Below are 14,072 nucleotides of genomic sequence, written 5' to 3'. Positions count from 1 at the left end.
CTGACACTGCTTTAAAAATGAACTCACCATTATATGAATCTGTAGTGGGACTTAGGAAGCTTTTCTGATGACTGACAACAAAATTCAATTCTTTATGAACTGAAGAGTCCTATTAATGTGAAGGACAGCTTCAGCTTGTGCCTATTTTACTTATTTTCTTAGCAAAACATCCACTTAGAGACAAAGTTGGATGTCCTTCAATTTCAAGCTGGATGCCAGTGTAACGCTGCTGTGAAGTGGGAAGGCACAGAGCAGCCATGCCTTGTGTTGGCCATGGCTGGCTGTGGCTACCAAGCGAGGGAGGAGCATCTACAAACCAAGCTTTGGAGACAGCAGCGAGATGCTCCAGGATCCCAGGAAGCATCCAGCAACAAGGAGAGTTCAAAGTTGGACAGGCTGTTCAGGAAACTGCAAAGGACCTGACAGACAGAAGCTCTCCAGGCTCCAGAGGAGAGAAATCAGATTTTTAGTTCCCTGGGTGAAAGGGTTGCAAGCATTCACCTTCTTCCATATACTGTCCAGATAACTTTAAGAAAAAAGTAAAACAACACTTCTTGCTTTCAGACCACCATCTAGATTCTGTCCTCAGCCTCTAGGCATGGCCAGGAGAAAAATGGTGAGGTTTAAGGAAACAAATTCAAAATTGCCATAGGATCCCAACTGTACTTGCAGTGAGCATCTTTGCCTCTTCTAATCATTAAAAGGATTAACCTCCTTTCTTGTATGTTTAATTAATCTACATGCAATCTACTCCTGCATGCATATCAATTAACACTTTTCTCCAGCTCCCCAGCACTCCTGTCTCGCATTCTGCAAGGTGAAAATCAGGTTAAGATTTTTATTTCACATCACCCTCTGACCTAAAGCTACATTTTAGGCTGAAATGTTAGCCAGCCGTTGCACCCTGCACGCACGCAGCAACAATACAGCTTCCAAAGAGATTAACGTGCTGTGAAGAGCAGACATGCCATCGCGGTAGGACCTGAAATGTAAAAGGCTATTGCCAGTGAATTAGTTCACTCAAGGATATTCAGATTAAGCCTCCAATTAGCAGCCGTAAACATGCGCAGTGCACCCGATGTATCAATAAAGGCTGCTTCAGTTTGGAAGGACCGCCCGCCCCTCGGCTGCCGAGCCCTGGCTGCCGGCCAGCGAGATGATGGCTTAATGACAGTGCTACGTGCGGAGCGTGAGGCTATCGGCAATCAAACGCAAACTTTACTCCAGAGTGCACTTCACGGAGAAGCTGCGGAGGGAAGAGGAAAAAACCCACGCTCACGGCACACACCATCGAAGAGGCACTTCTCTTTTCTGGTTCCTACTGGCCCCACAGCATGTCCGCACGCTCACTTACACACATGGTGCCATATCTATGCTTTAAAAAGGCCCTGTGTGATTGCACTTGAGGATCATTTATGCCTGTGCTTGAAGGTCTTTCATCACCCAGAAAACCACTTTGCTCCCCTTTCTCCCCCAGGAGGAAAACCTGGACAACTAGCGCTAATGAGAAAGCACCCCGCACATCAGATGCAGATGGAGAAAGCATCCTCTGTAATGGGTCCCCAGGGACAAGGGACAATCCCCACCCACGCAGAAAGGGGAATTGTCACTGTGGGCTCATTAAGGGAATCTGTAAGGATGTCCCTGGAAGTTCAGGCTCTCAGTGGGGAATAAATGCATGGTAACCAGCAAATACATTCTCTGCAGGGTATTCACACCTATTTGGTAGGAAGGTCATCACTCCTTAAATTTTCTCTCCTTTCATCTGTTGTCAGCATTGAAGACTTTTTCAGTTCTGCTACTAATCACTCACCAGATTACACCACACCACATTTTTTCCTGTAACTTTTAAAGACTTCTGTGTATTTTGAGGCTCTTCCATGTGCATTGAGGCCACGAATGATGGCCACCAGACAGGCAAGCCTATGTGGGAGTCTTGCTGCTATTAGGGCTGCCTGAGCTGGCCAAAGTCCCTTTTTTCACCGCTGTTCATTTACTTTTAAACCTGCAGGCCCAGGGCAAGTGAACAATGCTGCCCACAAGACTCTATCTGTCAACACGTGGTAGGTGGCACCCACAGTGCTTTCTGCAAGCATCACACCCCAGAGAATTGCCCACGGGCATAGGTGGCTGTGAGCCACCACCACCTTCAGGAGGACCTCGCTGGAGAGAGATGTTCTCCTTTGCCCTTTTCCCAGCAGTACACATCCCTCCCTGCTGCCAGGGAGGGAGGCAGGGTCTAGACCTGGGTCCTCACACCAGGCAGGTACCCCAAACATGCCTCAAGGGTCCTCCCAAAGTTGTCTGGGCTTCTGAAGCTGCTGAGACATTCCCACAGTATATAAACAGAATGGTTCTTGAGCATTTGTTTTCATGGCAGTATCACTGAATTAAGAGTAACTGATGAAACTTGTTGTCTCCTATATTAACTTTGCAGTGAAGCCGTCTCACTCGTCCCCCTACCATCTCCTGCTCAACCCCTGGCACCTTCCTGGAGGACATTGCCGAGCTAGCAGTACATTTATCCCTGCACAGGATTTTATGGAAATGAATATTTATGGATAAAACTCATTAAAGTTACCTATAATAAATTACCATCAGAAATAATTTATGTTGTGCTTAAACAACATGTGTAGTCTTTACCTCTAAGGCTTTGCCTGCCCATAAAGTTGTGGGGCCATGACTACACTTGTACCTCACAACAGCACAATCTATCGACTGTGGGTGCAATTAAAGGGGATGAACACATGCATAATGACACAGCACTTTCCTCACAGAAAGGGAAAGAAGCCGTTCGCATTCAAGGCCATTTTGTAATGATATAACTACATACCTGTTCTAAGGTTAGGCAATAAAAACCATTAGCAAATAAATACAGTTCAAATGTTGTAGCGCCTGCCCCCACCATCCACACAGTTGATACTTGTACCAGCACAATGTGTGTCAACACAAACAGTAAATCTGAGCAAAGAAAACAAATACACATGGTGATGCACACAGCAAATCACACTCCATCTTTACATTTGCAAACCCTCACAGTTGCACATCATAAAGCTGTTGCCAAAAGCCCTTGACCCCTAGACGAGGAAGCCTGGCCCTAAACACAGCTGCCAGGCATCGTCAGAGCCCAGGTTTGAGCTCAGGCTGACAAATTCCCACTTTTTTCCACTGGTCAGATCTCTCACACAGATTTATGCTGCCACCACCTGACAGAAGAGCCCAACCCCATAGGCCAGCTGTGCGGAGGCAGCTGCCACCCACTGTGACCTGCTGGCCAGGGCAGTGGCCCCGTGCAGGGACACAGCAGCCATGGGCCACTGGTTTCCTCCCCTGCTCCATTCACTCTGCTCCCTACTGTCCCTCTGCAGCCTTTCCCAGGAATTCCCACTGCAACAGCCCTTGGGAGGCTTCTCAAGACAGAAATTGGGGCCAGGTCCCAAAATAATGATGGTCTTCAGCATGAAAGGTGTTTTTTGCAGGAAGCACAGCAATGGCTGAGGAGGGAGGTGGTCAGTCTGGTGTGAGCTCAGGATGTTTCCTGAGGATGCAGAAAGCCTGGAGAGGTCTTTCTGGCGCTGTTCCCTCCTTTTTCCTCTTCCTCTCTGGCAGCCAGCACAACAGGAGCAGTAAGTACTCAGAGCTACTGCAGGGGCAGCCAGCAGGGGCTGCTCCGCGAGGATGCAGCTGGTTGGGCAACCAGGGCAAGCAGCCCTCATCCCTGTCCCTCCTGTTTGCCAGGTGAACCCTCTGGTGAGGGGCTCAGCTGGCTTTGCTGGAGCTGTGGAGTACAAGTGCTCCTCTGTGATAGGAAGGGCAGATAGGGAAGGAGATACAGAGGCAGAGATGGAGGGGTACATCGGCATCATTAGGTATGGGGATGCAGTAGGCACTGGGTCTACCTATAACTCTGGTCACCATCAGCACAACTGGTGCTTTTCCTAAGCACAGCCAAGGCACCACACTAATATAACTCATCATTAGCAGCAAGTCCTTCTACAGATGGTGAGCACTGAAACAGGCTTTTAACTGAGCCCCAGCAAAAACCACGTGGAAACTAAGAAAAAAAATATGTATTGCTTTCAGCTGCAGTCATCTTAGTAAAGTGTAAAAATAAAAGAAAAAAAGACAGGTCAACATTTTCATCTCACTCAGAAATTATCACTGTCAGGTAGGCACTGAGCCTTCAAGTCACCAGCTAGATGCCAAGTTGGGCATTTAGGAATATAACAGCAAAATGCACAACCGCAACACTTCAGCCTTTGACCACTATCATATGCTGAATTATAATAAATTTGGCAGTGAGAACTGGCATTCACAAATCCTCTCATTGCTCCTCTGTGAAGAGGAAGTCTGTAAAATACTTACCCAGGCAGTGACCCTTCCTGTTGGCTGGCCTCAGAGACACCATGCACATGGCGCACAGACAGAGGAAGGCAGAGTACATGTTCATTTAGGGAAACGGAAGCATTGGTGAATACTGTAAAGAACAGAGTTATCAATACATCTCGGGGGACCCTATTCTGTTTATTCACAGCTAGTCGTATACCACGATTTACATGCCTCAACGGCAGGACATGCTACAGCATTTACAGTGAAGCTCCTCCCTTTTCCGCCTTCAGACCACTTCTACCAAACTCCCAATGGGAAATCAGAAGGAAAAGGTGCAGTTACACTTTATATAGTCCAGCAGCAAACACAACATCCTAAGACTTAACCTCAGAATAGTCAAGTTGAGGACTAAGACTTATTTATAAAATAAGAAAAAGCCCACTCCTACTAAATTCCCCTAGTTCTGCACGTTCTCCCTCCCTGAAGCCTACGGCAGTCGGCAGGCCCCATGCCAGCACCCACTGCCTGACACTGCCTTGCAGCCCAGCACCACTTCCCCGTATGCATTACTGCAACAGCTAATGCTGTTACCAGCATAAGGCAGGTTTGCCATGAGATAGTCAATTGCAAAGGTCAGAAACAAATCGTATGTAACTGGCATCTATAACATGAACAGTGCCAGTACTAGACCTTTCATCACAAAGGGCTCTTTTCTCCCTTCCAAGGCACCATATAAGTAAAAGATGTTCCACATTGCAAATCTAAAACAAAACAGACAAAAATTTAGGGCAGCACAAGAGATCACTGCAACTTTTCCTGAAGTATTCTAAACATTCTAGTACAGTCCAAGCCAAGCGCCAAAGGATGTACTTCAGACCCATTGATTTCAAGGAGTCTTTCAAAAAAAAAAAAAAAAAAATACTTAAGTGAGTTCCTGAAGTGGAGCCAAAGCTTTAAAAACATTTGTCTTATCAAATTGTATAAAAAATGACAGTGCAAGAAATAAGGTCTATGCAAAGATTAATTATTAGTATGACTTAGACAGGAAAATGCAAACGTTTCTTGTTTGGACAGTCAGATCCAAAAAGAAAGCAAAGAAAGACAACTCTGACTAAAGGATTCATATTAACTAGATACATATTAGACTCAAAATAATGATAAAAAGACTTATCTTTTTGCTACAAAGTAGGTTGCAATTCCCTAGTGTTTGCCAGAAGTTTTGGTTACCCCAGCCTTTCCAGCTTACAAAGCTTTGGACAAACAGTTTCCAGTCTGTGCAGATAGCGTGCTATACTCTACTCCTCTAATTTACACTGTTCATTTCAGACTGGGTGGCTGGTGGCATGAACATTTACTAATCCTTCACAGAACCATTATGTTCAGTAAGATCTCTTGCACTGTTTCATTTGTGCGAAATCAGAGCAACAAGCAACTTGTTCAATAAACTGCTTTCCATTAAGTGCTTTTCATGGTGGCACTAAGTTTCTTTGTCTATGTTACCTTGCCAAAGCACAATGACAAGAGAAAAAACTTCAGGGAAAAGCTCCACTGTCAGAGAGGCAGGAGACGCATATGTGAGTGAGCAACGGAGGGGAAATGGGGCATAGAGCTCTGTCCAGATCACAGCAGGAGCAGCAGGGAACTGCACGCCTGCGAATAGTTAAGCAGTAGGAGACAGTCTATTTGGCAGGAGCCTCCACCATTTTTCTTCCTCCACCTCACTGTCTGAACAGCCAGCGAGACCTTCCTGCTTCTCTGACCAACTCTGTCATCTCTTTTCAGAGCAATGAAAGGTCTAGAACAAATTGCTGTGTAACGTCATGTGTAAATCAAAACCTTTTGTCAAGCCACCCATGTTCTGTGCTAACACAGCAGTTATTTATCATCCCGAGCCCACCAAGGGGGCCATCAGCTGCCCTCAGCACAGATACCAAGAGCAGTTCTTGAAACACCGCTACCCTAGAGCTCCTCTACTAATCCAATAAAACCTTTCCAGAAGCTGACTCTTGTGTTGCTGGCAGCCTTCTGACAACATTGTTTCAATCTTCAGCTTTGCGACAGAAGGATTACTGTTATGATAAATCCCACTGAGAGCTCCAAATTCCCTCAAGTTTCTATTCACATCCATAGCCTCCTTCCCCCTAAGTCTAAAACCTGCAACACTTACTCACTGGCCCTTCCTGACCTCCTAATTCTCACAAGCCACCCACTGCAAAATGGATGTGGTCTGCTGATGCCAAAGGACAAGTTGCCATTGACCTATTTCACAACAGGAAAAGGCAATCCAGTTGAAACAGAAGCATGAAAACATAAAAACTTTTTTAAAAGTGAGTATCTCAAAAAAAAAAAAAAAAAAGTACTTTTTAAGAATCATCTTGAAACATTTGGTAAAAGTATTGATGTTTTTTACAAGTGTGTCCAGTCTGCTCAGCAAACATCAAGATTTCATCTGATTAAAAATGTCTTCATATTTGGGTCATTGTGATTTTATCTTCTCCCTCTGCCCCACCCCATCCACATATGGAAAGGAACTGCTGAGGGAGTTGCTGAACCCCACCACCAGCACCACCACTGCCGGGGAAAAAAGTCTGTCTGGAAAGACAAAAAGGTGCAGTGGAGGAGACAAGGGAGGGAGAAGAGGCTTCCAGGGATTAAGTCAAGAATTGCTTGGAATAAGACTGTATTACTTCCAAGCTCTTTTGCAGGTAAGCCTGGAAGTCAAAGAGCCAAGTGTTTACTGTGTAATCAAGTAAAGACACTGGGTTAACACAGACAGCTGGAGTTCTTAATGGAAAGGAACAAGTTCACTTTTATTGTGCACATGTTGTCCTACAGTGTTACGAGCATCAATGCATCTTCATTTAAGCATGTACTGTTATTAGCACTGAGCTGTAATGAACTCAATTATTCATTAATAACCACCTTGGAAAAAAGCTGTGTACAGATTCTAGTAGCAGGGACCTGCTCCCCTCCTTCCCGAAGTGTAAGCTCAGCCCGCTTGGTGAGGCAGAGGGGGAGCACTGAACTCTGAATCTTGCAGCTTTCCCCAGCAGCTCTCCCAAGGACACTTTGCCTTGCAATGCCGCACACACCCCTGGGAGTCCAAAGGACAAACACGCCATGTACTGAGAGGCACTAATGCCACCTGCGTTACCCAGCTGTGAGGGGAGGAACAGGGTAAGGTTTACATCGACATGTAACGAGCAATTAGCCCTAATACAAAAACAAACCAAGAGGCACCTATTTACTTAGGGCTTGCAATAGGGTTGTTGGCAGGCATGCCAGTACAGCTCCCGCAGCAAGTCTTCAACTTTACAAGCCGACATAGTGGCACTGGGATGGACTGGCACCAGTGCGGTTATCACAATGGATGCGAAGATGCTGAGGCAGATGTCCTACTGGTATGGGACAGACTGTGGAAAACCTCACTGCTTTGCCATCATTACAGAGCTCAGGAGTCCAATTAAGACCCATCAAGCACTGCATGACTGCAAAGCTACAGACAACAGGAAAAAAGTCAAGCAACCTGCTCTGACACTATAAGTGTGCACAAACTAAAGATAAACAGACCACTTTGCACTCTACACTGTCTAGCCCACACTTATCTCCCTTTTCTTACAGGATTAGCCATCTTTGCCCTCCTCTGCAACTGTGACTATGAAACACACAGAAATGCTTCTCGAGGAAGGCTGCTGGGTGGTTACAGTGCTCTCCTCCACAAGAGGACAGGAGGACCAAGGGCACCCACCCGACTGGCAAAGCTTCTGGTGCAACGTGCACTGACAATGGTGAGATTTTTCCTCAATTTTTTTTTTTTTTTTTTTTTTAAACAGCCACCAAACTTAAGATGCTTCTAAGCCACTTCACTTGAGTATGAGCTCACCCCACAAAGGCCACCCATGCTTCTAAGCTTGCTTGTGGGCATGTGCATCACTGACTGTAAAATATTGACCTGCTTTGCCAATACCCTGTCCCTGCTGAGTAAAGAAGCAATCTGAAAGATTCTCTATATAACTATTACCAGAAAGAAAGTGACTTTTTAAAACTTTCAAAAGATGCTTTGAGAATAATTTGATGACAAACAAACACAAGAGCTAATATACTCAGGTTTATACTCATTGCTCTGACTGTCAAGTAAAAATTATACATTCCTGTGTATAATTAACCAGGCTAACTAATCTTGCTTGACAAACATAGATATAAACATCAGTTTTGACACAGAGCCAAAGCAACCACTCCAGGATCCCTGCCAATGCTGAATTCCTCAGTCTGATATCATAAAACAACTTGTCTGTTGTATTTACAGTTCCAGTGGCTCTGGACTCTGCCGGCAGCCAGCCAGAAGAACAGATTTGAACTTACCCATTATGCCAGAACATGTGCATTTGATTAGAAAAAAGAAAGAAAAATTATGCATATTTCTTCTGGATGGTGGTATTCATCAGACATCCCATTGTAAACTAATTGCAAGGCATGCTGCTATGCAAGTATCAAAATCCTTTGTGAAGTATAATGAACCAGTATATTTCTATAAGCAGCACTGCTCTTCAGCTCTGCTATCCTGCTCCTTATATCCACACCTCAAGTCAGAAAAAGCAACATGTTTCACATTATTTTAATTGCAATAGACAGAATTTGAATAGAAGCTTTCTTCTTTCATACATAAATACAACAACATTTTACCTCATTACCTGAGTTATGATGGACGTAGTAAAAGCCACTCAAGCCCAGCCTGTGACATTTCACATTTCTTAAGTCCTCAGGAACAGAAACCTTGGTAAAAAACCTGCTAGGCAGGCCATGTGTTAAAACCTGCCTAAGAAAACCCCATCTCATGGCAGGCAAAAGGAGCCACCCCATTTTTCAGCTGTCACTTGCAAGCCACCAATTGCCACCATCACCAAGTGCCAGCTTCTCCTGTGACATTTAGCAAGCCCATCGGTGTGCTGGTGAGCAGGAAAGTGTCACAACTACAAGTGGAAGATGCAAAAAGTGTCCCAGAAAAAGTGAAAGGCCCACATGAAGATTTTGAAGCACGCATTTCAGAAGAGTTCACATCCCACAGGGACTTCTAAGCAAATGAATCACATATTGGAAACATTTTTCAAACTTCAGGCCATGTACTTGATACTGAACAGGAGCAGTTGGATTCTGAGCTAAAAACATCAGTCACAGGCTTTCCTCAGAAAAGATCAGCTCCTGGAAAATAATGCAAGGAACCTTAATCCCATTTCTAGCCAGCAGGACTCATCAGCACCCAGCACACACAAGGCAAGCTCAGGGTCCCCAAAGGCAGCCCTTATGTGGAGTGGATTTCAAGCCATGACAGCACCCAAGAGAGTACCAGTGACATGCAGCTGGACAGTCCGCAGTCAGGACCAGAGTGCAGAGTCCAGACCAAGCACCACCACGCCAGTTCGAAGTCCCTTCCACCCCTCACTGCAGGCACCAGCACCTCCAGCAATGACAGGAACCAGGCTGTCACACAGCTTCTTTTCTGGATTATTTTCCCACCTCTCCTTTTTTAAATGTTGCTGCTTTCAATTACACATTTATAATGCAGGAATTATTCTCCAGGGCAGACATCTCACATCCTACAAAACTTTATAAATGCCCCTTCCCCCAAAAAGTTTTACACAACATGGCAGGCCCCTGTACCACCTCTGCACCTGAGCAGCACCCAAGTGGGCTCAAGCTTTACTGTGACGGGGCCATCTCCACTCCCCCAAAAGCCCCTGCAGGGCCCAACTAGCACCAAGAAGGGACTCTGGGACAAGGGACTTTGGGACAGGAGGAACTGCAGTTCATCAGCACTTCATGTGACTGGCCTGGCAGGGCAAGTTGCAGCCTTGCTTCCCAGCCCCTCCACCAAGCACCAGAGCTCCTGCAGCGTGGAGACAGGTCCCCACGACCAGGCTGACCTCCTCCTCAGGTCAAAGTGTCCCTCTGTACGAGAATATGAATCCTCTTGCACCAAGAATGCTGAAGCCAGGTCAACTATGCCTTGGTGAGGTCCTCATCCATTTAGCTTCTGTAAGTGGGCAACCCTTGTGTTATTTTACTAGAAAACGGAAGCTCTAGGAGAACGCAGAAGCCAACAGGCACTATGTTGGATCTGCAACAGGCTAGCACTCTGGAAGGATGTTGTCTGGTTATTTTTATCTTTTAACCATGTCAGCTAATATTTTTAAATATGGCTTGTTCTAAAGATAAAATTTGGATCACTGCTCTGCAAAGATGAAAGGTTACATTTCACTATCAGCCCTCAAATACCAACCAACAGCTCTTAAGTGTATCCGGTGCTGTTGTAAAAACATATCTTCCACCCATTCTCTTTGACGCAATCTTAACTTTCTTGTAATGGTGTTGAAAGTCATATGGAAATGGCAAAGTCCTAACTGACTGATTTCTCATATGCAGCTGCAAGGAAAGCTTCCTTTAGTGTACTAAAATCTCTCGTCTCCTTATGTTTTTTGTAGCTACAAAAAAAAAAAAAAAAGGCATGAAGCACATTACGCTAAGCAGACAATAAGCTCACAGAAGTTCATTTGCTAAGCAAACCACTCCTCCTCTTCCAGTACTTAGGCTGAAAATTAAAGACATACTTTTATTTTAAGAAGGCTCACACTTTCAACATACTGCTCTGGATGCTTAGTCGCATCTGTCTAATACCCACACATCCCAAACCAATAAATTATAATAGCACATGTCCATCTACAAAGTGCTGATCCAGTGGCTCAGAAACAATTCCCTTTCCCAAACATGAAGCTGTGGCAGTTTTTTGGGCATCCAATTCTACTTCTAGTCTAAGTGATAAAATAAAAGAAAAATACATTTAATTTTTTTTTCCCATCACATACGCACTCAAAACTCTTCAAAAGATAAGCAGCATAGGCTGGTTTAATGGCAGAAGGGAAATGTCCATAGGTGACGTGGGAGCCTGCATGCACTGCAGTAGTCATTTGGTTAGTCACAGGAAAACTCTTCCTGCTGAAGGTGTCCCACATGCCAGCTACAGATGACAGCTACTACTCCCATATCCATGGCATTTATTATTTTAATAAAGGGATTGGTTACTATTAATTTCAGATGGAAATTCCTCTGCACACAGCTTTACAAATTATATTGAGTCCCTTTCAATCCTGGACTGTAGCGCAGCATTACCATTTGTCTGAAGTCTGGTACCTTCCCTGCTAAAGAACAAGGGCAAAAAAAACTCACCTCACAGCAAGTAACTTCATACCTATTTATAAAACAAGCTCTGTCCTGCATTATTACTATTGGTACAAAAATGACTGCAAGAACACAACTCAGTTTTAAAGTCATCTCTACAATCCAAATTCACTCCCCAAAAGACCCTTCTGCCCAACCAGTGCCAACAACCCTCATGCACACAGTTGAGTTTTTCCCCCCTAAACACTTCACAAAACAGCACTGCACTTTCAACAGTGTTCAGGCACACAGAAGAACAAAGTAGGATGTTCTTACTGGTATGCCAGAGAGGAGTGGTTATTTATACCTCCCTACACCAAACAGGCTCCTACCACAACTAAGTCAACTTCAGTCTGTTTCCATTTAAAAGTAAATCTACTCAAGCTCTAACTGAATTGATCAGTACTTCAGTGGGGCTAGCTAAGCACTGGATCAATGCTCCAGCCTTATTCTCATCACTGCATGCAGGTGTGCAGGGGCGGAAAGGTGCATGCACATGCACAGGTCTTAAGGTGTTCCCAAGCAACTGGTAAGCATACTGCTTTTTTATTATTTCTTGTTAATATATATACATATATAAACATAAATGCAGTACCTGTCACATATCCCTGTAGTTCAGTGCAACTTAGGACAAAAAGAAATGCTTAACTTTTCACTTTTGTCATGTTTCTTTGTTGTTTTGTTTTTTAAAGTTTCATCATTTCTATTTCTCACAGATCTCAAAAAGATGTGAATGTTTTGGAAGCATGCTATCTATTACAGAATTCAAGTCAGAAATTAAAAAAAAAAAAGGGGGAGGACATTTTCAGCATTCAGGACAATGAAACAAAGTTGGTTCCAAGCCAGTCCACTGCAAGACAAGGTACAAAAAAATGAAGTTAGCCCAAACTAAAGTAACTACATGGCAAGGGCAAGGAAATTTTATTGGGAAAGACACCTATGATGGCAATATACAAGTGCCCTCTCCACTCCTGAGCAAGAAAGCTTACAAGAAAAATAACTCTCCCCTTCCATAACTCTCCCTTTCCAAAAGGAAAGTTTGCACTCAAACAGAGCATCCCTTATTTTGTGCCACATCCCCGATGCTGCAAGGACAGCCTCTTCAGCTGCAGGGCACTGGCAGGAGGCAGAACACCGAAACTAGTTCGGAAAACACCACCGCATGGGCGCCAGCAGCCAAGCGAGGCGATGCCAGCCGCGTACGTGCACACAGAGGGGTAGGGAGCTCTCCCGCCCACCTCAAACAGCCCTCCAAGGGAAAGCGCCATGGTCAAGGCCGGGCTTTCTCTGCCAGGGTGCTCCCAGCCCCGGCGATGCCGGTTGCCCGCAGCTGGGAAGCACCCGGGGTGCCGCCGGCAGCCGCCCCGCTCCTTGGCGATACCCGGCGGCACACGGGGGCACCGGGGTCGGCCTGACCGGGGTCTGCAGCGACCCATGAACCTCAGGGGAAGGCGAGGGGGTTCCTACCCGTTTCCCGGCCCCCGGGCACTGCGCGGCGGGGCCTGCCCGGGACGGGCACGGAAAGTTTGTGCGGCCGCGGGGCTCCGCAGCCCCTTACCTTGGAGCGCTCCTTCACGTAGTACTTGCCGAGCCGGCTCCCGCAGTACATCACCAGACGGTCTATGAGCGTGAGGAGGAAATTGATGGCCTCGCAGCCCTCCTCCGTGCCCCCGATCCACTTGATCTGATCGCCGCGGAGGTGCCGCTTGGCGACGCCGCGGCTGGGGCCGGCCAGCTGCCCGTCGGCCAGCTCCCCGTCGCGGTGCATCCGCTTCACCCGCTCCAGCACGCAGTCCCCCACCACCTCCCCCAGGAAGTTGTCCAGGTAGCAAAAGCCGATGTCGTGCAGGCAGGGCACGACGTACTCCAGGGCGATCCTCTCCAGGTCCAGCCGCATGATGTGCCCCAGCGGCATGGCGCGGCGGGGACGCCTGGGGAGGCGACGCCCGCCGGCGCCAGGCCGAGCTCCGCGGGGGCTCCGCCGCCGCTCGGGGCCGGGTCAGGCCGGGACAAAACTTTCCCGGCGGCGGCCACCCGGGCCGCGCTCAGCTCCGCGGCCGGGCACTGCGGGGACAACGGCGCCGACGGAGCCCCGCACTGCAGCTGCCGCCGTACTAGCAGCGTGCGCTGCTGGACAGCCGTGCGGGAGCGGCGGCGGGCGGCAGCCCCCGCCCGCTTTAAGGAGCGGGGCGGCAGATGGCCCCGCGCTGATTAATACGCCTGCTACGTGCGGGATGTGTGCTCGCCCGCCCGCCCGCTCCCGCGGCGCCGCCGCCGCACGTGGGTGGAGCCCGCCCGGCGCGCCGCGCCACGCCCTCGCCACGCCCCCTGCCGCCTGGGCAGCCAATCGGCTCTCAGGGGGCGGGGCCGGCCCGCGGGGAAGAAGCTGCGGGGCTTTCCACACGTGCGCGCGGGGGGCGGAGCCTGTCAGATGTAGGCCCCGCCCACCTGCTGGGTGGGCGTGGCCAGGGCCATTGAGGAATTCCCCCCGGGCACCGTGGTGCCGGGCGGGGGCTGCAGGCGGTGGGGGG

General features: G+C 47.4%; 1 protein-coding gene across 1 annotated transcript in view; it reads right to left on the bottom strand.

Annotated features, from left to right (window-relative positions):
• EGLN3 (egl-9 family hypoxia inducible factor 3) overlaps positions 1-13,819 on the bottom strand; it is a 28,578-nt gene extending 14,759 nt beyond the window's left edge. The window contains exon 1 of the mRNA XM_035327750.1: positions 13,100-13,819. Within this exon, the coding sequence (XP_035183641.1) occupies positions 13,100-13,456 (357 nt within the window). The 5' untranslated portion in view covers positions 13,457-13,819. The remainder of the gene's footprint in view (positions 1-13,099) is intronic.
• Between the last annotated feature and the right edge of the window lie 253 nt (positions 13,820-14,072).

The sequence above is a fragment of the Oxyura jamaicensis genome, chromosome 5 (assembly GCF_011077185.1).
Source record: "Oxyura jamaicensis isolate SHBP4307 breed ruddy duck chromosome 5, BPBGC_Ojam_1.0, whole genome shotgun sequence".
Classification (NCBI taxonomy): domain Eukaryota; kingdom Metazoa; phylum Chordata; class Aves; order Anseriformes; family Anatidae; genus Oxyura; species Oxyura jamaicensis.
This window is presented reverse-complemented; position numbering and strand designations above follow the sequence as displayed.